Here is a 24919-nt window from a genome sequence, read left to right as displayed (position 1 = left end):
CAGACCTCAGGGCGGGCTGGCGTGGCAGGATCCGGTCTTTCAGAGAGCCCAGCGTTCAAGTTTTTTTTAAGGCCGATGTGGACGGTACCTCTCAATGAAGACCTGGAAAGGGATTCGGACGGGAAAGCCCTGTTTACGGATCCGGATGGTCTCCAGGATGCCCGAGTAGCGCAGCTGGCTGCTCACGATGTCCGTCTCAAAAACCCCTGGCTCCTGGACGGGAAAAGAAGAGGGAGAGCTTTCGACGGGAGCCCCAAAGAGCCGGTCAGCGAGGGAGAAAGACAGCCAGGGTGGGAGGAAAAAAGGCATTACAGAGCAGCCTTTTTCGGGGTGGGGGCTGACCCTCGGCCTTTAGGGTGTCCTTAGAAAGAGCCCTGCCTTGAAACCGACAAAGATCTGCGGGTCCAAAACCCACAGCGTCTCCCTCTTGATGAGAGAAATAAGTGAAATGCTTCTGCACTTGATCTGTTTCCCCCCCCCCCGCAAGAGAGCTCATGAGATCCGAGACGCTTCGTGGTTTTTTCTCCCCCACCCCAGGAAGAAGCACATCTATCCAGGATGATGAACGAAAGCAGCTCCCCTTCGGTTGAAAGGGCCCATTGGTCAGGGTCAAGGTCCAACCCGCTCGGGACAATAAACCCTCTTGGATTCTTAGGGCAGAGAAAGGAGCCCCTCGGAAAATCAAGCCGGCCATCTCCCCTCCTCACCCCTCCTCAAGGGTGCCCTTGACCTTCGCCCGGGACCACGGCCACCGAAATGGAGTTTTAACTCCATGGAAAGCTGGAGGAGGTTGGAAATAGACTGTTTAGCTCTTGGTGGCCGAGGCCACGTGACGATGGCGGGGAGAGCCTCCTCCAAGATCCAGGGAATAGGTTTGTCTTTCTGTGCAAGACCCCAGAAGGCCAATAAAGCAGAAAATCAATTAAAGCAACCCATGTCTGCGAGAGAGAGAGAATGAGAGAAAGGGACACTTCCCAGTAAACGTCCACTTTTAGAGAAACCAGTGATAAACAAAGGGGTTTTTCAGAGAAGTTTAAAAACCTGGAACGATGGGATTTTGTGCCTTTTCAGCGGGAGACAACTGGAAACGATCCTACGGGAGTTTATTGGGGGGGTGGTGGGAATCAGTGGGGATTCTGGAGGAAGTGCCAGAAAGTGAATCCTCTAAGGCCAGCCCCTTGATTTCCTCCAGAGAGATTGCATTCTACAACTCCCATTGTCCTCGGCTAGCCTGCACAGTGGCTGGGAAGAGTGATTAGGGCCACAAGATGGGCTGTTGGAAGCCGGAGGTTGGGAGAAAAAGGGGAGCCCAAAGTCCTGTGTGAGTCTGGACAGGGGGGGGGGGGACAAGATTTTATCCGGCCAGCTTTGCTTTGCTAAATCGACATCAATAGGGGACAGAGCAAAAAGCACCACAAAACCCATACCTTCTTATTGTTGGGCTTGATGCAGCGAACAAAGAAAGGGTTACATCTGTGGAGAAAACACACAACTTTAGCGTGATTGCCACCATCTTTTTTCACCCTGAAAGAGTAGAGTTTGAATAATTCATGCTTCTGAACTACAACTCCCAAGATTTCCCAGGCAGCATGGGAGCTGTAGTCTGAAATCTGCATACTTCTACCCTGAAGTTTGGAGGAGCTGTTCATCAAGGTGGGTGAATCTACTTTAGGAATATGATTCAGCACCCCGAGAGCTACCACAAGGTAATTTTAGATCCCTGCTTTTATCAGCCTGAAAAAAAAAAACAAACAGATTCTGAGCTTTACTTTGAAGCTGAAATGAAAGATTTATTGCAGGCTGCTAAAAACTTCTAGGATTGAGAGGGTGGTCAACAAAGAAGACTGAAGACAAAAGGATAAACATCAAGAAAAAAAATGCATCTCATAAGATGCAGGAAACTGGGATATATTGCTCACAGAAAGAATAACGGTAAGTATCTGTTCTTCTAACAGATCATTCAAGGTCGAATAAATAGATCAACGCAGGAAGGAGAAAAGATTCTTAGCTAAGAAACCTTACAGATTGGTTTGGACACAAGAGCAGATCTCTGTTAAATGCTGTCACATCCAGGGTTGGTATAACCCAGATGACATCTAAGATCCCATGAGACTGGAAAATCAGGAAGCAAAATAAGGAGCTCAGCAAGGCAACAGAGGCATGTTATAAAGGCTTGAAGAGACTTTTCTTAGCAGCCTGTTTAGCTAATTAATTCTTTACAACAAGAGCTGCCACGTGCCTTTCTGCTCTCTCAGCAATCAGCCTTCTGTAGAATGGCTTTTTGCGCCTGGCCACATGTTTTGAACAATCGGGGCTTCCTCATTCCTTCAAATTTTTATCACATCTGCACCAGATGGAAGGTTTTTACAGAACCTAGTGGCACACCTTGACTGTCACATTTTAGCCTTATCATTGGGGCATGGCTCAACCTAAACTTTTAATTCTACACCTAGACGATATGTAGAACCTCCATATCCAAGAGCAGTATACCCCTAATACACCAATTTAGGGGAAACAAGTCAAGGATGCTCCTGGAACTGTACTCTGCTTAGGGGCTACTGCCACTGTGGCAAGCAGGTAGAACGTGCAGGGAGTTCCTTTTTCCCCCTCAACCACCCTTCCCAGAATCTTGCAACCAGCACAGACTCTGCCTCCCTCCTCTGCTCTCTTTCTTGATTCTCACCTCTCCATTTTCTCCACCAGGTCCAAAAGGGATTGCTGGAATTTTGCTGCCACGGTCTGAGGTTTATACTTCCTCCTGCTGGTGCTGCTCCTTCCCATCATGGTCTTCTGCTGGGAGAGCACTTGGGCATGACTGAAGAAGAGGTTGGCCACCATCTGAGACAGGGACAAAACAAAGGGGGACATTTGGGGAGGGGCACCGGACCCACTGGTTTTGATCCCAGACTTCAAGATAAATGATTCAGGAAGAAACCAGCAAATGCTGGTGACTCCAATGCCATGGGGGCAATGAATCCATTCCGAGGTTTCCTACGAACAATCAATGAACTGTCCAGGGTGCTGAATTCAATTCTGGGGAGTAGGGGTAGGTTTCAGCACCTTGGAAAGCACCTCTAAAGTTCAGTCTAAAATCTGGCACGGATTTACCACCCTGCAATACCAGTGCCGCTGCCCTCTGCAGGATAAAATAAGATGAAGCCATTAGTTAAGTAAGTTCATCTGTGTAGACAGGGAGGTCCAGCGTTCAGTTAATGCATCAATGCAGTGATAAGGTGATCTAGCGCTAAACTTCCTTTTAAAAAAATACTTGGAAGATCAGAGGGGTGAGTGCTCCGGCTGTCTCAACACATCACCCCCCAGCTCAATCCATCATCATAACCCCACCCAGAGTCTTGCTCCCTGTCTTTCTGTGGAATGAAACATGGGATTACCCAGGGAAACCACCATTCAAATTGTACTGAATTTTGAAAATTGGAAGTCCCCGGTGGCAGGGGGGGGGAAACATCCAAACCAGAAGCAAAAAGCACTGGCTTGATTCGGACTGGCCCTTGGCATTGGGCAAACATCGAGAGATGCTTCGAATTCACCCACGTCCATTGTGGAGCAACACCCAAAGTATCTGTCAATATTTATTGATTTAAATAAAATATTTGTAAGGCGGCTTATAACGGTCTTAAGGAAAGTGCGTCTTCCTCAATTGACCTTGTGTGTGTTTGTGTGTGTGTGTGTGTAGAGTCACAGGATTCCACCCGAGATCAGCCCCAACCCCCCAAAAAATGACCGACCTTGGTTTTGCTGTTGACGAAAAGGTCAAGGACGTCCTGCCGAACTTGGTCGTGGTTTTTATCCAAGAATTTGTGCACCTGCAGAGAAGGGAGGAGAAAACACCCCCTCTTTTTTAATGTGCCAAGATTCGCACCCAGCCCAGCCCCTTCTAGCGCCAACAAGGCACAGAGGGGTTACTTTGCTTCCACCCCTTCCCAACCGCCTGCGGCGTCTCACCTGGTAGGTGACTTTGCCTGCGTAGTGCTTGATGGAAAACTCGGGCAGAGGCATTTTTGGCTTGGAGTAAAGAGGGTTGGCGCCGTGATGGTAATGGCATTTCTGGAGGAAGGTGTGGTCTGTGGCCTGAGGAAGGAGAGAGGGAGAACGGGGCGGCCCCATCAGTCTCCCGGCAGCCGCTCTCTCCTGGATAAGCCTGGGCAGTGATTCATGCAGAGATGCAACGGGCAGACTCCCTCCAAGAAGCATCGCTCTGCTGACCCTTTTGGGTGGAGAACGGTAGAACGGTCCCATCTTGGAAGATGTGAAGGCTCAGGAGAACAAAGGGTGTTTGCTTCCAGAAAGCCTCGTCTGCTCATTCATTCATTCACTCCAAAGCAGATCCAGAGCCAAAGTGCCTCTGAGCCTGAGCAGAGGGCTGAGCTCGTCAGAAAGGGAGTGTTCCTTGGGTCTGTCTGTGTTTTTTTAAAATTCTATTTCTCTCATTCCGACCCCTCAAAGACACCCCTTCCTAACCTGAGGGAAACTGCTCTGGTCATCCAGGATCTTCAAAATGCCGTGAGGTTTCTGGGCAATGAGGTCGATACACGGCTGATTGTCGTTGAAGGGGATCTGTCGCCACTCAATCTGCTCCCGGATATATTCCTCCTGAAGAAACATAACAAACCTCGCCGACGTTACTGGAAAGAACCAGCCGGCGCTGTTCCCCGGAGCTGCAGGCAGGAATGTTTCTTGCTAAGCCAGATTCTGGGATAGGAGGGCAGGAACTCATCTAATAAAGAACCAGTGATCCATCAGGCTCCAGATTGCCCGCACGGACTAGAAACAGGTTAATGTCCAACCTGGGGATGTACAGATTCGAACCAAGACCTTTATGTTCAAAGCTCGGGGTTTACTAACAACCCCCCACACACACACACACACAGAGTAAGCCATGTCATCTGCTACTTCTTTCTCAATGTCCGTTTCTTTGTTTATTTCCTCTTTGGCTCCCACGTGGGAGAAACTGCCAAGAGGGCTCAGGGTCATCGAAAACAAAGGCCTCAGAGAACAGAAACAGGCTTGGAAGCTAATGGGGGGGGGAATAAAACAATCCAGGCCTTTAAGGAACAAAACCAAAAAAGCCTCCAAAGTGACACCACAGCTAAAACACCATGGTGATTCGGCTAAAACCCCAGAGTTTAGACTTGCAAAGGGGAAGGTGGCCGGCTCACCTGCTCTTCCTTGAAGACAATCTTGTTGAAGAAAAACTGGAGGTACTCGTTGGCGTAGTTGATGCACAGCTGCTCAAAGCTGTTGAAGCCGAGATCCTACTCAAAGAGCGAGAGAGAGAGAGAGAGAGAGAGAGGGCCAGGTGGGACTCCAGGCTCCTGGGGTGTCCATCGGGCCCCCAAGAGCAGGGAGCAATGTTTTGCCAAGTCAACCGATTCCCCCTTTCTGAGATTTTCAGGGGCCAAAACGTGAGACCGCAGGAGGATTCCTGTGGTGTCACGGCAGACAGGCCTGTATGTAACAGCTGCCAAATCGTCTAAGCGCCTGGGGGTGCCTGTATGTGCATGCCTGAGAGAGAGAGAGAGAGAGACCCAGGGGATTTCCAGCACCACTTCCTAAACCAACGTTATGTGTGTAGTGGGATGTACAAACCCCCTTGCACTGATCCCTAGGGCCAGCTGTGAGGTGAGACCCGAGGGCCAAAGCCCCCCCCATGACAAAATAAGATTTCTTCCTCCCCAACACATTGCACACCCTGAATTTGCCTCCTGCCCCAGAGATCCGGAGACGTCTTGCGATGCGTGAAGACCTCGGCCGGGATCTCGTTCTTACCTTGGTGGTCCTTCGGGTGGGCCTTTGGGAGCAGCCCCTTCCTTACCTCGAAGCCGTAGATATCCAAGATGGCCACTGAGAGGGTCTCCTGCCTGGGGTAGATGAGTTTGTTGATCCTGTCCGTGAGCCAGTTGAAGAGCAAAGAGTAGAGGATCTTGGCCACGGCGTCCCTAAGGCAAGAGAGCAACACAAGGAAGCTATGAGAAGGGAGACAAGGATGTGAGAAGGCAGATGGATGTTGAATCACAGGAAAGGACCATTCATACAACACACAAGGATGTGTGTTTGGGAAATTTTGTTGTAGTTGTTTAGTCATTTAGTCATGTCCAACTCTTCGTGACCCCATGGATCAGAGCACGCCAGGCCCTCCTGTCTTCCACTGCCTCCCGGCGTTGGGTCAATTTCATGCTGGTCGCTTCAATGACGCTGTCCATCCATCTCCTCCTCTGTCGTCTCCTTCTCCTCTTCTTCTCACACTTTCCCAACATCAGGGGCTTTTCCAGGGATTCTTCTCTTCTCATGAGATGGCCAAAGTTTTGGAGCCTCAGCTTCAGGATCTGTCTTTCCAGGGAACACTCTGGGTTGATTTCCTTCAGAATGGATAGATTTATTCTCTTTGCAGTCCAGGGGACTCTCAAGATTCTCCTCCAGCACCACAATTCAAAAGCATCAATTCTTTGGTGGTCGGACTTCTTCTTTGGGAAATTACCTTATTTTAAAAAGACGATGACTCCCCAGAACCCCTTGGAGCCACCAAGCACAGAACAGCGCTTGGGAAAGTTACTTTGTGAAAGGTCCCAGAAACCCTCAGAGCACAGAAAGAGCAGAGTTTGTAAAAACGTCTTGTGGTTCAAGAAAGGGATTCCCCCAAAAACCCCATGCTGTGCTCTGTGCTTAGTGCTGAACCCCAAAGTTCGTTCGCTTACGATGGGAAGGAAGCTTACCGCCTCCACCCCCTCTTTACCTGGCATCAATCGCACTTTCGACAGTGAGAGGGGTGAATATCTTCTCCCTCATGGTTTCCTGTTTAGAAGGGCAAATAGAGAAATAAGCCAGCTTCTCACTTCTGTACGTGATGGACCCCATCGTTCTCCACCCACCTGCTCCACTCATTAGGCAAACCACCAGGTTCCCCCAACACCCACTGACAAATAAGGCATACAAGCCTGCCTTGAGCGAACACACCCAGCCATCTAAAGTGCATGTGTGTATGTGTGAAAATCTAGAGGAGACACAACCCCTTGAGTCTTCTGTGGGCTTCACCGACCCCCCAGAACACAAAACTGGAAGTCCACATCCAGTTTTGTAAAACCCAGGAGGAAAGTAAGGTGCAGGTGGAGGCTATGCCTTGTTTTAAAGAGAATCGCCAATTCTGGAGGCCTTATGGAGAGACCTCTCCTTCCGGAAATGTTTCCTCTCTCGCCAGGAAGACTGTGAGTCCCACTTCCAGATTCTATGTAATTCCCACGCCTAACCTGAAATATCTGCCTACGAGGAACACCAGTAATCTCAGAGCTATGCCTAGGGGTGTGGGAACTCAGCCCAGAAGATAAAAGGCCTTTAAGAGTTGGAAGGTTGGAAACTAGAAAGCCATCTCATCCGATCGCGCCGATCTTCTCAAAGAACAACAACCAAGTCTTCTGGTTGAGGCTGAAACTTGGCCCCGGGGGGGAAAGGAACATCTCTGGCGTGTCCTTCTGGAGCCTCTCTAGGTGGCCAGATTTGGGGGTATTCTTACCGTCACTTTGTACGTGATGGATCTCTGCAAGCCCTCAGGGGAAATCTGGAGCAGTTCAGCCACGACGCGGATTTCTCGGGCGCTCACCACTGAAGCCACCTCTTGGCAATCGGTCTGCAAAGCACAGCATCATGTTTTCACGGAGAGGGTGGGTTTGACCCATGTCTCTGACACAGGTATTTAGAAAGAAAGTTCTGCCACGTTTTGGAAGAAGGGAAGAGGAACCTAAAAAGAACTGGTGACTTCACATTTTTTATCAGACACTAAAGGTTTTTATCAAATTACAAGAGAAGAACGAATAGTAATGCCAACATGCAAAGCTGCCAACAAAATTTGGGCTTAAGCCTTGGGAACGGAACAATAATTTGAATTAATTGGTGTCAGTCGGATGATGATGAATCCCCTGAAGCACACCTTGCTCTGTACGGCAAAGCCCGCCATGAAAAAAGAGTCGGTTCTGCACCCTTCGTAATAAAACACGGTCCTGCCCAGTGCTCTAAACTGCAACTTCCCAGCCGAGAGCTCACCTAATGGCCTCGCCTACAACCCGCATCATCTCTAGGCAAGGTGACCGATAACAGGGCTTACTGTAGATAATGGGACTTGTAATACAAGAAATATGGAGGGCCTCTTGGCGACCGGGGGGGGGGGGAAGGAGAAGGTCAAGAACCAGAAAAGGCACCATTCCCATACATTCAAGAAATGCGGATCACCGGGTCCCTGCAAGAAGACTGGGCAAGGAACAGTTAAACTTGCCCCACTGGGGATCCTATTTTGCAGCTCCCAAGGGCCACCTCAGAGCCCCCGATGTGAAAAAAACCACAAAAAAACCAAAATTGATTTCAAAAGATGTCTGCTCCCAGGACATCTTAAGGCAGGTCTCCCTCATTCTGAGACTCCTCACCAAAACAAACCAGATGGTTATTTCTTTTTTAAAGGGCGTTTCCAGCTATTTCTGGACCCGACACAGCCCACAATGGAGGCTGGGGGTTCAAATTCAGCCCCCAAATCCTGAGACCTGGCTGGCCCCTGGCTGAGCGCAAGAGGCCGTGCAGAAGATTGCAGACGAGGATGGACATTTCTGCCTCTTCCTTCCAGTGACGGCCGCTTACCTCGTATTTTTCGAAGTAGACGTTGCCCAGGTGGAGGATGGAGGACAGAATCCGGAAGATGCTGTCTTGGTCGTGGGGGCTGAAATGCAATATCTCCAGGGCGTCGAGTAGCCGGTGGAAGTCCTCCAGGTCCGCTTTCCCAGGAATCTCGCAGTTCCCTCCCTGTGGGGAGTGAGGAATTGGCCTAAGGAATTTGCCTCCAGAGAGCCATAAGGCCGTTGCGCCTTAGCGGTAACTTCCGGATCTCTAAACTCTCATCAGAGAATAAGATCCTTATCTAATGGCATTTATTTCGGTGGGGGGGGCTCCATCTGGATGAGTCAGTACCTGGTTCAGATAGTAGTAAGTTTCTGCTTCTTGAAGGCAGAATCTCCGCTTTTGCTGGGCAGGAAGACCAGACAGCATCTCGTAAAAGACGTGGTAGTTCCGTTCGTTTTTGGCCTACGGAACGAAGCGGAGAAGAGAGGGTGGCATCAGGAACCAAGAGGAGGAGAAATACGAAGCAGATAAAACATTATGGTCCTTGCCTCAAAGGAATACAAAACGGCAAACAATACACAGCAGGAAGCCAATTGCTTGGACTATATCCATTTGGAGGAGACAATATCTGCGGTTTATCCACAGTCTGAAAATATTAAAAATATTAAAAGGGGGAAAAAGCCTAGAAATATGCATTCTCATGATGTATTTACCAGAACTGGCCATTAGAGGGAGCCAGAGACCATGCTATGTATACTGTTGGCTATTATAATAGTGTTCCCTATTATCCACGGTTTTCGGAATCCACAGGAGGGCTTGGAACCAATGCCCCATGGATTTGAGGGTCCTACTGTTTGTTTCAAAGGCCATGCTTGGGATGTTTTTTAAAAAAATCTGACCCATTTCTTTAAAGGGAAGGCAGGGAAAACAGAAGAGAAACGCAGAGGCTCACCTGAAAGACGACCCTTGATTTCTCCAGAAGGTACTGGGATGTAATGGCACCACAAATCGTTCCATTACTGCAGAGGGGAAAGTGTGGGTTGGTGTTAGAGCCTCTTACCTAGCATCATCTCCCTACAAGGGAGGGGACAATTCCATCCTTCGTGAGAGAGAGAGGAAGAGAGTGATAAACACCAGTCTTAAGAACTGTGGTTCCCAACCATGGGTCCCCGGATGTTCCTGAACTACAACTCCCAGAAGCCTTCACCCCTCGCTGTGCTGGCCAGGATTTCGGGGAGTTGTAGCCCAAGACTATCATATTTCCCCCAGCACTTAAGGAATCTCTAGTCCTCTGTTCTCTGTAATGTATAGTTTGCCCCTCAAGGAACTGGTCCGGCTACTCTAATATTAACTATTCTGACAGCTAGCAAGTCTCCAAGGTTTCAGGAGGAAGTTTTTATTGCACTGCATGAAGATCTTATCTTAGAACTACAGAGCGGGAAGGGTCCCTATGGACCATCATCGAGTCCAGACCCTGTCAAGGAGGCCCCCGTTGGGAATCGAACTCTCAGCCCCTGGCTCCACAACGCTGGATCCCCTGGGCGATCCAAGATGCAAGTGCAGACTTGAACTGGGCCTTTCTCTCTCTTTTTAATGTGGAAAGCAAGTATTTGGCCATTGGGAACAAGGTTTTAAGGAGGTTTCAAAATTCTGCCAGGTCTGCACGGGAATCTTACACGTACAAGAGCTGGAAAAGACGGAGAGAAAAGTACAGGAACACACCCATGTGAGGTTTACTTACTCTTCCAGGAAGATTTCCACAAATTTCCCAAACCTGCTGGAGTTGTCGTTCCGCACGGTCTTGGCATTCCCGAAGGATTCCAGCAGAGGAGTTGCTTCGAGAATCTGATTTGACCAAATGGAAACAACAACCGGTGACGGAACGAGGACACGCGCTCCACCGGGCGTCAGTGACGAGGAGTATTGTAAGAGAAAGATCACCAGAATGCCACGGCCAGCATGAGATTCTGAAAGCTTTGACCCAAAAAGGGCCTCTCCCAAGCTTTGAGGAAGACACAGCAACGAAGAAGCATGCAAATCTCGGAGGAAAGGGGTGCAAAGAACCAGGAAGCGAGTCAACCCAGAGGCTGCATCTAAGGCACAAGGAGACTGTCCGTTTCAGGGGCTCACCTGGTTGAAGGTGAGTCAGATGAGCAAACCTTTAGGAGCTCAAAGAAAGAAGTATCTTTGCTGGTGGGAAATGCAGAACTCCAAGGGAAAGGCATGTGGCAACACAAGACCACTTAGGTGGAAACACGCAAAGACCAGACTGAGGACCCTGCGGCTTTCCAGGGGTGGTCAAGACTCAAAACTCCCATAAGCTCCCACCACCTCAGCTGCTGGACAAGGGATTCTGGGAACGGTGATCCAAAGGAACAATTTGTCCCTTACTGGGGATGTTGTGTCATCTTCCAGGGTTCCGGCATAACAATATCTAGAGATCTAGCAGAACGGTGCAGCCAGCAGGCTAATTTCTCTGCCATTTAGTCCCTTCCTGGTCTCATCATCCTCTTAGAACAGCAGAGCTGGAAGGGACCCTGGGGATCATTGAGTCCAACCCCTATGAAAGAGGCACAGCGAGGAATCAAACTCCCAACCTCTGGCTCCACAGTCTCAGAGACGTCAACTCCCCTGAGCTATCCGACAATCACACACACCACTTCATCACACAACACACAAGACCGGCTCACAATGGCTCCATACCTCTATCTATGAGGGCATGACAGGAGGAGAAGCAGAGGGATGCAAGGGGGCAAAGTTGAGTCTGGCATTCGAGATGGGGAAGCAATGAAGTAGGGTTCAACACGATGGACCCCCTCAGCCCCGTCACTCTGACCTCGCCCACTACATGACCTTGACCGAGAGTCCTCCGGGAGCGGCTGGATCCAGGTCTTAGCTGGCCTGGGTCTTCGCAAGCCAGAGGCTTTCCGTTCTAATGATGTACCTGCTGGGTTGCAGTGTGCTTCTGGTTGATCGCTGCCAGGTAACGGAGGATCAGCTTGGTTGCTTCCGTTTTGCCTGAGCCACTTTCACCACTAGAAGAAACCAAAGGAGGGGGATTTTAGGGGGAGAAGAAAGTAAATTTGAGGTTTTGGGGGCACCATGGCTCCTTGAATCTACTGCAGAGTTTCTGAATTTCTGAGAAAATCTCTTTTTGCTGCAAAGTAGATCCATAGAGAGGAATAACTGGAAGTTCTTCAGAGAGTCCACTCCTTTTTCACTAACTGGTACTGAAAGCCTCAATAACTACCTCTGAAACATTTGTAGGAGAAAGAATAAAAAAACAGTCTTTACTTACAGATACGAACAGATCAACAGCAAACAAAACCACCGGCTGCGACAAACAAAAACCAAGGGAAAGAGCACAGAGCAGAGAGGCGGGGCTCTCTTTAGAGTCAGAGGTGGGAAGGAATGATTGGTTCATGCTGGATAGATTGACAGTCACTCCAGCCCAGAAAGGAGTGAGTGCTACAAGCCAGCTTGCAAGGTTGTAAAGATGCCAACAGAACTGATAGAGTCATCAGTAGAAATCAGTAGTGGCTGAGATGTCCAGTTCACCTCCTCCTTTTTATTTTTTTTTTTTGTTTTGGGGATCTCAGAATGTTTTTGTGGGAGCCTGGTGGACTGACGGAAAGCATGAAACTTCTTTCAGAAGAGCCAGTGAGTAGGAAGCCCGTTGCCGCTGGGAAAATAAAAGGCACCAAACTCTCACCTGATTATAATACACTGGTTGAGTTTGGCATCTCTCAGCTTGCTGTGCGCAATGTTGGCAATGGCGAAAAGGTGCCTACAAAAAGCAGAAAAATATTATTATTTTTTAAAAGACTTTTTATGCTTCCTTTACTATAGGATGCAAACGAGGTGCGGTTGTTCTAGCACGCCAGAAGCAACAGAAGAACCCCACATTTTCGGACACCGAGGTGCACCGAAGAAAACAGCGGATTGAAAGACATCCTCTTTGTTAACTAACAAATATCGGGAATAGACTCCAGAAAGACCTGGTGTCCTGCCGAGCTTGACCGAAAGCATGGGAAATGATTTTTTAATTAAAAAAAAAATGAAAAATTTTTTTTACCAGGACTTCCAGAATCTTCTGGCTAAATGAGCTTGGAGATTCTGGGACATTTTGGACCCAAATCCAACTTTTCCAGAGACTTACGGTGGGTTCTCTCCCAGGGCTTTTCCCTCGTACTGCAGCACATGATCGGTCCCATAAATGTTGTACATTTGGTAGGGGTTCACAGAGACTAAGATGCTGCCTATGTAGGTCTGAGGGGTGAATAGGGGGGAAAAGAGAGAGGAAGAAAATAACTTTGAGGAGAGAGAAATAAGCAACACGTGTGTCTTCTACACTGTACGTAGAGAGGATGTTTGACCCTAGCCACCAGTTAAGTAGAGTTCTTCCCACTGGCAGTTACTCGGGAATAAACACCCGATTCACTCAGTGCTGCAGGCTGGCTTCTATTGATTTGTAGCTCTTGTGCTTTGCCTACACCAGTTGCAAAAGCCAGAGGCCAAAACCTGCTGGAGGTGTAATGGATAGATTATAAGTCCTTCAGGACCCTTTCTTTCACTGGGCGCTTTTCTTCCAGAACATTCGTTTGTAAGCTCTGGGGGGGGGGGGGAGAAAACAAGGACTGGACAAAAGCCAACATTAAGCGACTTACATAAATGAGCCCCCGCTCAAATCTCCTTTTGATGTTGTGAAGAACCACTCTTTCCTGGAGTTCCCTGCAAGGTGTGGAAAACAGGTATGTAAGGTTTTTTTTAACCTTCCTCCTAATGTGCTTTTCCATTGTTTTGCCAGAAGTATTACCCTCTGCAGGATTTTTTTTAAAAAAATACATTTGTATTTTGCGGTGCTTGTCAATTTCTTAGGTTCTGAGGCTGGTCAGTTTCAAAGAGGTGTCAGGTGCCTGAAATTGACAAGCATGGCTGATGAATAAAGGGAAAAGTAACCCACTCTGACGCAGGGCGTCAGGATTTCCGTGTGCCCTAATCTCGTAGGAAGAAAAGGAGGGCATTTGGCTGGCCTGGAAATCCCATGGGATGAAAAAAGGGCAGACAATCCTGTAGAAAATTGTGGGACTGAGAAACATCTAGATTCATAACTTTTTTTGGTAGTTCAACATATACATTTAACATATGGAAGGTGTCAAAGTGGAGAAGGCTTTTGGTGAGAGATTTTGAGCATTCACAATTGCCTAAGATTGTCCACACTTGCAGTATCGCTGGTGTTGAGTGTTTAGGGACAGTGAGCCTGCACCAGATTTTAGTCCGAACCTTACTTGAGTTGTCCATGGTGGTGAATCTTATCTCCAAAACAGCTTCAGCTCCTGGGAGAGCTTCTTTACAGTTCAAACGAAAACCCAGAACAGATTCACAATTCCCTCCCCCCCAACAGTCAGGTTTGACCGTCCTCCTGGACGTGCAGGGGTCACTTACTCCAGCTGGGTCATGTCTTCCACACCATCTTCTGGCTGCCCCGGGTGGGTCAAGTTATGGATGGATTGCATCTCAATTTGTGGGAAACAAGAGAGGAGAAATTAGTACATGCTCAGAAGTCTTTGCCACAACACAGGCTATTAGACTTGAACTCCCAGGGGAAAGTGGCAAAAACATGGAACAATCTGATGGACCCTAAAGAGTAACAACCAACGACCTGAAGTCCACTGAAGCGTCTTCCGCAGTAAACTTGTGGTGTCACAACAAGTCAAATTAAGGCTATAACATGAATAAATGAAGGCTTCACACGATACATTTCTTATGAAATCAGTTCTCAAAGGCAGCTTGTACATAAGATAACATCACATTGACCAGGTTCATACATAACGGTAACGATAAACTAAGATTCCTGGTTTATTACACAACAATCTGAAATGTGATCTCTGGCAGAGATTCCATTGTGATGAATGGGAGGTGAATTCACAACTTGTGCCTTAGCAAAATGTGCCAAGCCAGGCATTTCAAGTCTCTTTGCTAGCTTCAAATCGAATGCCACATGGATAAGACTGCAGCCTTTGAACCCTCTGGATCTACGACAACAGCCATGTCCTGTTGAATTTCTGTCTGCTACATGGGGTTGTGAGGCACTGCCTACAGTGCTGTAGCAGAGTTCTTGAAAACTGAAGAGTGTTAATTATCTTTTAAACCCACCCTTTGGCCAGCTGCTCAGGGAGGCATCCACCTCTCCCTCCCACTTTGTTTTGACCTTGCACAACAACCCTGTAGGCTGGCTGATTTAAGAAAGCAACCACTCCGCTCCTCGGTTTCCCCTTGTCCGAGTATGCATTTTAACTGCTACTTGTTGACTTGCTTGTTCCATTTCTTCTAATGAGCTCCAGGTAACATCAACAGCTCTCCTCTCTCTTTCCTCTTTATCCTTGCTACCACAACCCTGTAAGGTAGGCCAGTCTTAAAGTTACGCAGCGGCTTTCAAGGCTCAGCGGGGGCTGGAACCAACATTTCCCAGCCATCAGTTTTTAGACTCCAACCCCACCACTGCCCCACCAGCTCTGAATAAACTTCCCCATTCCTTCCTTCTTGGAAAGCATCACGCCTTCATGCGCCATGGAGTGATTTGAATCCAGGAAAGCGGTAAGCCAATACCCGTCCACAGAGAACCAGCTATTCATACGCACACCGGGCTGGGCTTTGAATGCCGATCCACTCCGGCCATCTCTGTTCAAGGCAGTGGGAGTCATCTAGGCTCTAATTAATACTCTCCTCCTGTTCCCAGCCCGTCTTGATGTCAGAGATCAAGTCCCTGAATTTACATACAGTTCCTTTGTCATGCACAACGAGCACCATGCGTCTGTCGTAGACCCGCCGTGTTCTGTTTCTCTCAGCGTAGGTGTTCTGCGATACGAATCCCGACCCCATTCTCCCAGTACTAAAACTCACACAACCAGCATGGTAGCAAAGGGAGATATTGGCAGGCTTGAGTGTGTCAGGGTGTGTGGGTTTCGCATGACAAGAAGCACATCCACAACATGTAGAATTTCCTCTCTATCCCTATTTTTTTTGGGGGGGGGAATGCTCTCTGATGGCCTGCAGCCTCCATTAAAAGATGACCATCAAAAATCTTAAGTGGGGTAGATCTTGGCCATGGTGATTTGTCGTAAGCCTCACTCAGACCTCGGGAAGCTGCCTTTAGGAAAAAAAACTGATTATGTAACTCATTCCAACTCCGCTAGAAGGAATCCATTACTGTTACATTGTTTGATACTTTTTCTTTTAAAAAATAGGATTGTTAAGGAGACAGGAACAAATTGGAATAATGCTGGCCAAAACACTTCTAAAAGTGCCCCCAAATGTCCTTTTAAAAAGTAGCTTTTAAAGTAATTGGTACAGTACAGTAAGTACAGTAGTTACATAATGAGTGGCTGATAGACCTCTTGCCCAAAGCTTGAGCTGCCCTTAGATTACACCCCCCCTTACTACTGTTCTTCTCACTCACAATGTTATGATAACAATGCAATGTAGTTCACACCCTCCTTTACAAAATCAGGGTAAGGAGTTATGGCTAACCACATTATTGATAACACATTTTCTTCCCAGTCCTGATTTAGAACATGGACAGTCAGAGCTGATGGGTGAAGGTGATCCAGAAGGCCAAGAGGGATCTGGATTGAGAAAAGTTCAGCTCAAAAGAACGCCTAATGAAAATGAACCGAACGGTTCCTAATTCCACCAAAACCGAAGGGGTCCTGGGCATTTTCTCTCTGCCCCCTCCTACCCTCAAACCGAGCACAACTCCTGGAATTACCTTACACTGCCAACTCGTGTTCGTCCAATCGTATTCCTTGGTGTGCACCGACGATCCCCGTGTCAAGTACCAGAACACGCTGCTTCCTCCTTTACGAGAACCTCGCCGCTTTACGCTCCTCCCTCCCTGAGGTGGCTGGAAACGCTTCTCCGAGGGCCACTCGTTTGGCATCTCCTGGTAGTAGCTGGACCAGGGTTGATTTTGCCTACTGGACGCCCTCCTCGTGGAGGATCCCATTCGTTGGATCTGGGGTGTCACCACGGCATACCTCCCCCTACTGTCTTCCATCTCATAGTCTAGCAATTCGCTGGGGAATTGGTAAGAGCCCGGCCTTCCCCGTCGGTTATACTGGTCTTGGAAGGGTGGAGGGGAAGCCATGCAAGGGTTCCCTCTTCCCACCGCCTGGGGCCCTCTGAACGAAGGCATCCAGGGGGACACGGGGTTGAGATCCGGCCTCCCTAAACTGCCTGGACTGCCCTCAGAAACGGAATAGGACAAGCCCCCACCGGAAACCCTGCGTCCTAATTCTGGTGACCTAGAATAGACGGCGTTCCCCATATGCGTCCCCGATGGAGCGGCGGGATCCTGAGAAAAGACATGCCTGGAAAAAGATGGTGATGCTCTCGGCGACGGACCAAACGGTGCTAGGTAAGGATTCCCCTCTTCCATACTGCCTGAGAGTTTGGCATGAGGGCGCCTGAGGGAGGGAGGAGACGCTTGCGCCAGGCCAGCCAGAGGGTGCCCGATGCGTTGAAGGAAGGCCTTGCGGGCACTGGGGGTTGGGCTTGGGGGCTGAGGGGGCAAACGGGCAACTCCTCTGACGTCCCAGCCTCGGTCCTGCTCCCATTCTGTCTCTGCCGATGGGTGGATGTCGCCGAAGGGCTGGGCATAAGGAGAGGTGCCCACAGGGGACTCCCTGATGGTGACTTTACGGCTCCCTTGGCGGGTCAACCTAGGAGAGGAGCTCCTGGATAGAACGGGAGACGGGGGGCCAAACTGCCTCATATATTGGTCCCTCATTAACGGTTTCACGGCTTTCGTTGGGGGTTCCTGCGTTCTGCTCCACCCTTGGGGAGAAAACCCTTGAGGGTCAACGTAAGGAGGGCTCATCCTTCTCGGCGGCTGGAAGGGATTGGAGACTGCGGGTGACCCTAAACGCCTGTGAGATGTTTGAGGCGAGGGAGGACCTCTCAGGGACCCCACGTTGGGATGATAGAATCCTGATCTTCCGGAGCCCCTCGTGAAATTAGCGTTCTGGAACTCAAGAGGGTCAGGCTCCTGAGGGACATGAAACAAGGAGCGGCTGAAGGGGACATCACTCTTTAGGCTACTGATTGAGGTTAAGCTGGAAGATGATGGATTGCGTTGGCTTGCCAAAGAGCGACGCCCTGTCGGTTGAGGGGAAGATGGCGCCCGGGAGGAGGGACTCATAGCAGCTGGACTTCTTCCCCAAGAGGGACCAGGGTTTTCTCTGGTCAGTGATGGAACCGGTCTGCTCGACGAAGATGCGGTGGAGCCACGTGATCTTAGAGAAGAGGATGAATTCTGCCTTGGGGAAAGTTGAGGGGAAGGGGCGTGCCATTGCCAACTGTTGTCCTTCACGGCTATTTGGCTGAATTTCTTCACGGGCACCCCAAGGCCTTGTGGGATCTTTTTGTAGGAAGACGACCCTATGAAAGGAAGCGTTTGGTGCAATTCTTCCTGAAGGGCGTCTCGTAATTGCGCCGTGGGAGGAGAAGACGGGAGAGCGATATTATGTCTCCCCGGCGTGCCAAAGTGCCTCATGGATTTAGGAGAAGAAGAAGAAGCCAGGTTGTGTGCTTCAAATGGCCTGGTGGCAAGCTGAGGAGAAGACGGCCACGTGGGCTTGGTTTCTCCGTACGTCCCCCTCCTCGTTGGAGCAGGCGTGGAAGGCCCGTGGAGTCCACCGTTCCCTCGGTGCTTCAGGATGGGTTTTGGCTGGGAGAGAGATTTCTGGAGGAACTGCCCCAGAGGGCTTCCGAATTCCCTGGGAGAAAAAACAGGGTTTTTTGGGCCAGGGTTCATCCGGACATTTCTCTGGGTTGGGTTCGGAGAAAGGGGTCTTTGAAGCTTGCTCACAAAACAGCCAGGCAGAAACTTGGAGAAAGTCCCTGGGGACCTGGGAGAGTCCAGGTCCTGGCCCTCATACTGGGCAAAAGGCGAAATGAGCGGTTCGGATTCCTCCTCGCCTTCGTCCTCCTCCTCCTCCTCTTCCTCAAGGGGAATGTGCGGGGAAGGAGGGAGCGTGACGTCAAGCTTATCTTTGCCAAAGAGCTTTACTTGAGGCCTGGGGAAAAGGCGGAACGTCCGGTTCTGAGACAGCCTTGAAGGCAAATCTTCTCCCACACCAGGCTGGCCAAAGAAGAAAGAGCGAGAGGTCGCCACGGGAGGGTAGCCTGGCTCTTCCTCGGCCCCTTCGGTTTCATCCGTCTCCACAATGTCAGCCAACGGCGATGCGTAAGGATTGTACGCTGACTGGGTCTCAGGAACCCATTCGTGCTCGCTGTAGCTGACTTCATGCTGAGCATAGGCGGCGGCGTCAGGATACGCCTCCTCCTCCACCGCTTCGTAGACAGAGGCATGCGCTCCTGGGGGCGCCTCGTACTCGTTTCCAAAGCCGTTGTAAGCTTCGTAGGGCGAATAACCAGCAACGGCTTCAAAACCTTGGTCATCATAATGGCGGCCGTCATACTGGTCTTGATCGTAGTAGTCCACCGGTTCTACCTCAGGCCCGTACCCTTCATCTAATGGACTCCCTGTATAGCCCTCATCTTCATTAGGATAGCCATACTGCGAAGAGGACCGGGGGCTGTAATAATCATCCTCTCGAAAGTCATGGTAGCTCTCGAGGGGCGTGGAATCCAAGTTGTCCCAGTAGCCAAACTCTTCCTGGGTCTTGTCATAGAGAGCGTCCCTCTCCGGGGTCTGCCTCATCTTGGCTCGGTGCCTCAGAACCTCGTCTCCTGAGGGGAAGGGAAGCTTCTTGGCCCCAATCCTCGACAGCCAGGATTCGTCCATCACCCGCGGGTTGTATCCGGACCTCCGGCGTTTGGACAGAAACCTCCGGGTCAGCCAGTTGGTGGCGGCGGCCACTTTGCTGACGATCTGGGCCCGGGGCTTGAAGTTTCCTTCCGGCTTGCTCTTCCTCCGGAAAAGACCGCCGAAGAATCCGCCCCCCTTTTCCTTCTTCTCCGCCGCTTTCCCGCCACCCAGCCGGATCAGGACGTAGGACGGCTTCTTGGCGGCCCCCTCTTTCTTCTCCTTCTTCTTCTTCTTCCCCATCTCCTTGAAGCGCATCATGAGGTTGGAGGTGGACTTGAGGACTCCCCGGTTCTTCTTCTTCTTCTTCTTCCTCTGGGTGCTGTGCTTGTTGAGCCCCCAGAAGAACCGGGAGGTGTTCTTGAACTGGCTTTTCTTGGGGCTCTTCTTTGGAGCCATCCCTTTGAAGCCCATGAAAAGCTTGGACGTGCTCTTCAGGCTGCGCTGCTTCTTGGGCGGGGCGGCCGGCTCCTTCTTGGCCATGGCCATGGCCTTGCTGGCCCCCTTCAGCTGGGCTTTGGCCTGCTCCTTCTTGGCCCCTTTCTTCTTCTTCTTGGCATCTTCGGTGGCCAGGCCCATGACGATCTTGGAGGCCCCTTTCATCGGCTTCTTGTTCTTCTTCCCTGAGGCGTCTTCCTCTTCCTCCGGCTCTTTCTTCCCTTTGTCTCCTTTCTTGCCCCCCTTGGCTGCTGCCTTCTTGTCCCTCCCTTTCTTCTTCTTCGGATCCTCCTCACTTTCTTCCTCCTCCTCCTCCTCCTCCTCCACCATCTCGCTGCCCAGCTCGCTTTCCTCGGTGTTGGTCACCTCGGCGTCGGTGATCTCTTCCGAGTCGCTGACGGCCTCTTTCTTGGTCTTCTTGGCCTCCTTGCCTTTCCCTCCCTTCCCTTCCTCTTTCCCTTTCTTAGCCATTTTCTCCAGGGTGGCGGGCTCTCATGCTCTGCTCGGTCTCTGCTGCTTGGTCACGCCATTTCGCCCTCAAGCAAACATGGACAGGAAAGTCCGTGAAGGAGGAAAGGAAGGGGTCCTTCCCACAAGCGAGGATTCAGGGCAACAACCCCATGTGGCCTCTTCCAGTTGGGAAACCAACCCTCAAGGTCTTTGTCGAAGGGGCAACCGTTCTTCCACGTTCATGGCTCCCCTCCTGGCGACCAGCCTGATAATGACGGAGACAGAAAAGAGTCCTTTTCTTTACCTTTTGGACAGGTTAGGCCAGTCCCCCATGTGCTTCCTCTTTAATTCCACCGACATGCCTCTGACCTGATTAATCTGTCCAAGCAGGTTACGAACTAAGGCAGGATCCGTCCATCGCCATCGTTGCTTCTGACGTACATCCTGGAGAATTGTCCCCCTCTCCTTGCGACCCTGAGCAAATTTCTTGCCATCGGCGGCAGCTTTCTTGAACGGTTCCTCTCCGGTAGCGTGCTTTCTGCTGGGTGCCGGGAGTGGAGAAGTCAAAGTATAGCCGCTGACGGGGAGGACAGAATGTAACCATATCTCCTAGGTTCACTGCCATATGAATAATGTAAGTGGGCTGCTCTGTCCCCACATGGAGGACACTTCCACCGGAGAAGGGAAGCTTTTCGAGGAAGCTGAAGAAAGAGGGCCTCCGACCCTTCAACGAAAGGGTTTCAGAGACGGGTTGCAGAGGAAGGCAGCTGAAGACTTTTGGACGAGGTTTGATTTCATAGTCTGTGGCTTGAACAAAGACAGGGGCTTTTTAATCGCACTACTTGTATGTAGTCACCCAGCTCCACTGTCCAGGTCTGTATGTACGTCTGCTCTACCGTGGATACCATGTATTATTTTCCCCCCAACAAGGTTGTGAAACAAAGCTAGCCTCTTTTGCTATCAGTTGAAATGGATACTCTCTTCAAAATAGAAACCATTGGTTTATCATCTTGAAGCGTAATTGACTAGGGTAACTGATTTACCATCCGGTAGGATAATAATCTTAGAACGGCAGAGCTGGAAGGGACCCTATGAATCATCGGGTCCAGACCCTGTCAAGGAGGCCCCGTGGGGGAATTGAACTCCCAGCCCCTGGCTCCACAACCAGAGACTTCAACCACAGACGCTTAGGTTAACCAGCCCCTTGAATGTCCCTGGCCAGTGTTGATAACACAGATGGCATTTCCTGCTTATAAACCCATGGCTTAAACACTGGCCCTTCGTGCATTTAAAGAAACCTTAATTCATGAAGGCTTATGCCGGGTCAACTTGTTCATCTTCCAGGTACCACAAGACTCTTTGTAGGCTTTCCTGAAACAAACCTGATGGGAAATACTCCCCTCCTGAACCAGGCCCTTTTCACGTCTCCGGCCCACCAGCCTCCGGTGAACAGGCAACCACCAGCTTCGAAGGGCTGCAGAAGGAGAATGATGGCATTGTCTGATGGGAGGACCCGTTCCTCCTTTTGAGGGTATCCTCCAAATGGAAAGTCAGGGACTAGGAGGAAGGTGAGCAGGGGCCTTGGAAGCCACTCATCATCCACAAGGAGACGCCCCCTGTACAGTAGACGGCACACAGGTTGCCTGATCAACGCCCGCCTGGGTTGCAAATCCACTTGTTTAAATCAGACCTGACTCTCCATCTGTACATATCAATCAGTCCATGGAACTTGGTGCTAAGCCCAGTTCTCTCTGTGTCGTCTTTGGATGACGTGTGAGTGGCCACCCAATGGGAGAAGCTTGGCCTTCCAGAAAGAGTTTGGACCCTGGGGCCCAGAAGGGCCATCCAGATGCCAGGGGCGGTGGCTGATGCAGCTCAAAACATCTGGAGGGCCAGGCCTTTCCTTCTCCCCGACGTAGAGAAGAATGGGTTGGAGGGCTAGCTAGACCCACGGCTGGCCTAGCCCAGGCTCGGCCCCCTGGCTTAAATGGTGGCCTGGAGTGACCAGGAGCAGGACCCTTGAAGTCAGGCAGACTAGAGAGGTCAAAGACCCTGAGCCAGGCAGGCAGGCGGGAAGGAAGGAAGGAAGGAAGGAAGGAAGGAAGGAAGGAAGGAAGGAAGGAAGGAAGGAAGGAAGGAAGGAAGGAAGGAAAAATAATGGAATGGAAGGAAGGAAGGAAGGAAGGAAGGAAGGAAGGAAGGAAGGAAGGAAGGAAGGAAGGAAGGAAGGAAGGAAGGAAGGAAGGAAGGAAGGAAGGAAGGAAAAATAATGGAATGGAAGGAAGGAAGGAAGGAAGGAAGGAAGGAAGGAAGGAAGGAAGGAAGGAAGGAAAAATAATGGAATGGAAGGAAGGAAGGAAGGAAGGAAGGAAGGAAGGAAGGAAGGAAGGAAGGAAGGAGTAGGTGATGGATGGAAGGGAGGGAGGGACTGCAGCCTTACAACATCAGCAGTTCCAAAGGATAACACTGTCTATGTAATCAAAACACAAAAACGGACATTTTCTGGTTCCTTGAAGACTAGCAAATTCATTTCATTGAGCTTTTGCGAACTATGGTCTCCTTCTCCAGACACACCATCCATCTGAAGAACAGGTCTGAAGAAACAGAAGGGAACTCAGCGAAGTCCACAAGGAAATAAATGTCTCTCCACCTTAAAGGTGCCACAAGAATTGGGTTTCTGTTTTTGCTGGCACCGGGGCATGCAAGTGCTCGCCGGACGAGTCTCTCAGGTGACACCTTATCTCCTCCTCCGAACACCTCAGGAGACATTTTAGAACCGCAAAACCTCTGGGGAGGAGACCAAGAAGGACTTGCTCCAGCTACGTGACAAAATGAAGGATGGAGCTCACCGCTGTGTGTGCTACAGTCACAGAAGGAGAGCGGGTGCCTCTTTTTGGGGTCATAAACTGGCTTCCAGGCATAATTCATTGCCCAGCCCCCATTTGGAACAGAAAATAAGGAACAACAGATCTACAGACAGACAAAAGCATGCCTGGATGTTAAAACGGACAGCAAATAAACTCCACAGATTGCAGTTTTTACAGGGCTGCCATATAGCTGTTCTGAATGCCCTCCCGCCCCTTCCAGTTTCCTAGAAACCAGACCAGTTTCCTGCACCCTCTGCTCACGTCAAAGTATTGATCCTGTCTCAGAAGTGCTTTGGGGATGCCTTGTTAAAATATTGCTAAGGTGGAGGGCCAACTAGAGTAAGGGTGTCAGCGGTTCGATCCTGTTTGGCAAAATTTCAGGACTGGCCAGGAGTGATTTTACCCAATATCTTAGATTTTGGCACATCCTGAGAAGGTAGGATTTTCTGGAAAAAAACAATAGCGCTGGGAAAGTTGGAAGGCAGCTGGAAACAAGGAAGACGAAATGTATGATGGACTTTCTCCCTAAAGGAAGCCACAGGCTCAGAGTCTACCAGACCGGAGGAGAGCAGTGGAGATCACTAGAATTGCTAGGAGTCAGGGGTGATTTGACAGCCCGTAACAACACTTTTTTTTTTTTTGGATTAACTTCAGTTCTAATAGGAGCTACATACAGTCCCGAAAGATCTAAAAGAAACCTTTTTACCCTCTTTTGCACAAAGCATCTTAGTCAGAAGAAATGCCCATCCTAATTTTCAGACGTCTGAAGACCATGGAAACATACTTGAGGGGTGGGAATCTTCGTTTTCTAACAGCAGTAATCATGCAGACAAGTTGGTCTTGATTTACAAGAAGCGTTTCTCAGTCTAGAGCACTCGGAAGTGTTTTCCCCCCTTCCCTTCTTCTGGGGTTGCCCCAGACCCGCCATGCAGCTTGCCCACAGCTACCCAGGCTGGCCCTTCTCCCTGGGGGCACAGTGAGGGAACCGAACTCCCAGCCGGTATGGCTTTGCAGCCAGGCGTTGACCCAACCCACTGGAGGATCCGTCCAGCTGTTAGGGAGCGAGTGGATATTTTCTGGTGGGCAAAGATCCTGGATGGGTCTGGCTGACATGCCCGAGATAAAGGGAAAACACAGTCTGTGTGTAATTTCCAGAGACGACTGGGCATGCGAAATACATTATTTACAAATGTCCCTTAAAAAAACCATGGGCGAAGGCGGTTGTCATCAGGCGAAGGTGCAAGAGGCGTTGGCCTGCCCAGCAGATCAACCAGATGGGTAAACAAGGGGTGACATCTAGTGTCTGCAAAATGCATTTCTTAGCAGCCCATAACGCAGTCTCCCCAGGAAGAAGATCTATCTATTGGTGTTGATTCTCATCTCCCCTTTTATAGCCTCTTTCTCTCTAGGCTCCATGCCTACTCCATTAGAAGCAGCAGGGGCCTTTCAAACCACAGAAACGGCCACCTTTTCATTGACTTAGGAACCACGAGTGAAAGACGCCCAGCCCCGAAAGGTGCGAACGCTAGGAGAGGAGGTTTTAAAAACCCTTCAGCGTCACACCTTTGCAACCTTATGTTAAAAGATCAAGTGTGCACCACTCCCTGTTTAAAAACAAAACAGGATGGAGCAATGTGTAAATCATCCAAGGTGGGATATTTGGGTCCTTTTACAAAACTGGAGGCATTCTGGAAATACGCTGGAGGATGGAAAAAAAGAC

The 24919-nt window shown here is 49.9% G+C and overlaps 1 protein-coding gene across 1 annotated transcript in view; it reads right to left on the bottom strand.

Annotated features, from left to right (window-relative positions):
- The window catches only part of MYO15A (myosin XVA), a 59232-nt gene extending 38280 nt beyond the window's left edge, over positions 1-20952 (bottom strand). Inside the window, exons 1-23 of the mRNA XM_078381561.1 lie at positions 18485-20952; positions 18267-18392; positions 17716-17933; positions 16385-17351; positions 14062-14132; positions 13284-13347; positions 12776-12885; positions 12329-12403; positions 11561-11651; positions 10358-10725; positions 9569-9635; positions 8965-9078; positions 8638-8799; positions 7526-7639; positions 6752-6810; positions 5834-5957; positions 5178-5273; positions 4480-4611; positions 3964-4089; positions 3747-3824; positions 2684-2838; positions 1428-1473; positions 89-213 (exon numbers count right to left, since the gene is read on the bottom strand). Coding sequence (XP_078237687.1) covers positions 89-213; positions 1428-1473; positions 2684-2838; positions 3747-3824; positions 3964-4089; positions 4480-4611; positions 5178-5273; positions 5834-5957; positions 6752-6810; positions 7526-7639; positions 8638-8799; positions 8965-9078; positions 9569-9635; positions 10358-10725; positions 11561-11651; positions 12329-12403; positions 12776-12885; positions 13284-13347; positions 14062-14132; positions 16385-17351; positions 17716-17933; positions 18267-18392; positions 18485-20353 — 5357 coding nt within the window. The 5' untranslated portion in view covers positions 20354-20952. The remainder of the gene's footprint in view (positions 1-88; positions 214-1427; positions 1474-2683; positions 2839-3746; positions 3825-3963; positions 4090-4479; positions 4612-5177; positions 5274-5833; positions 5958-6751; positions 6811-7525; positions 7640-8637; positions 8800-8964; positions 9079-9568; positions 9636-10357; positions 10726-11560; positions 11652-12328; positions 12404-12775; positions 12886-13283; positions 13348-14061; positions 14133-16384; positions 17352-17715; positions 17934-18266; positions 18393-18484) is intronic.
- Between the last annotated feature and the right edge of the window lie 3967 nt (positions 20953-24919).

This window comes from Pogona vitticeps, chromosome 13 (genome assembly GCF_051106095.1).
Source record: "Pogona vitticeps strain Pit_001003342236 chromosome 13, PviZW2.1, whole genome shotgun sequence".
NCBI classification, from domain to species: Eukaryota; Metazoa; Chordata; class Lepidosauria; order Squamata; family Agamidae; genus Pogona; species Pogona vitticeps.
This window is presented reverse-complemented; position numbering and strand designations above follow the sequence as displayed.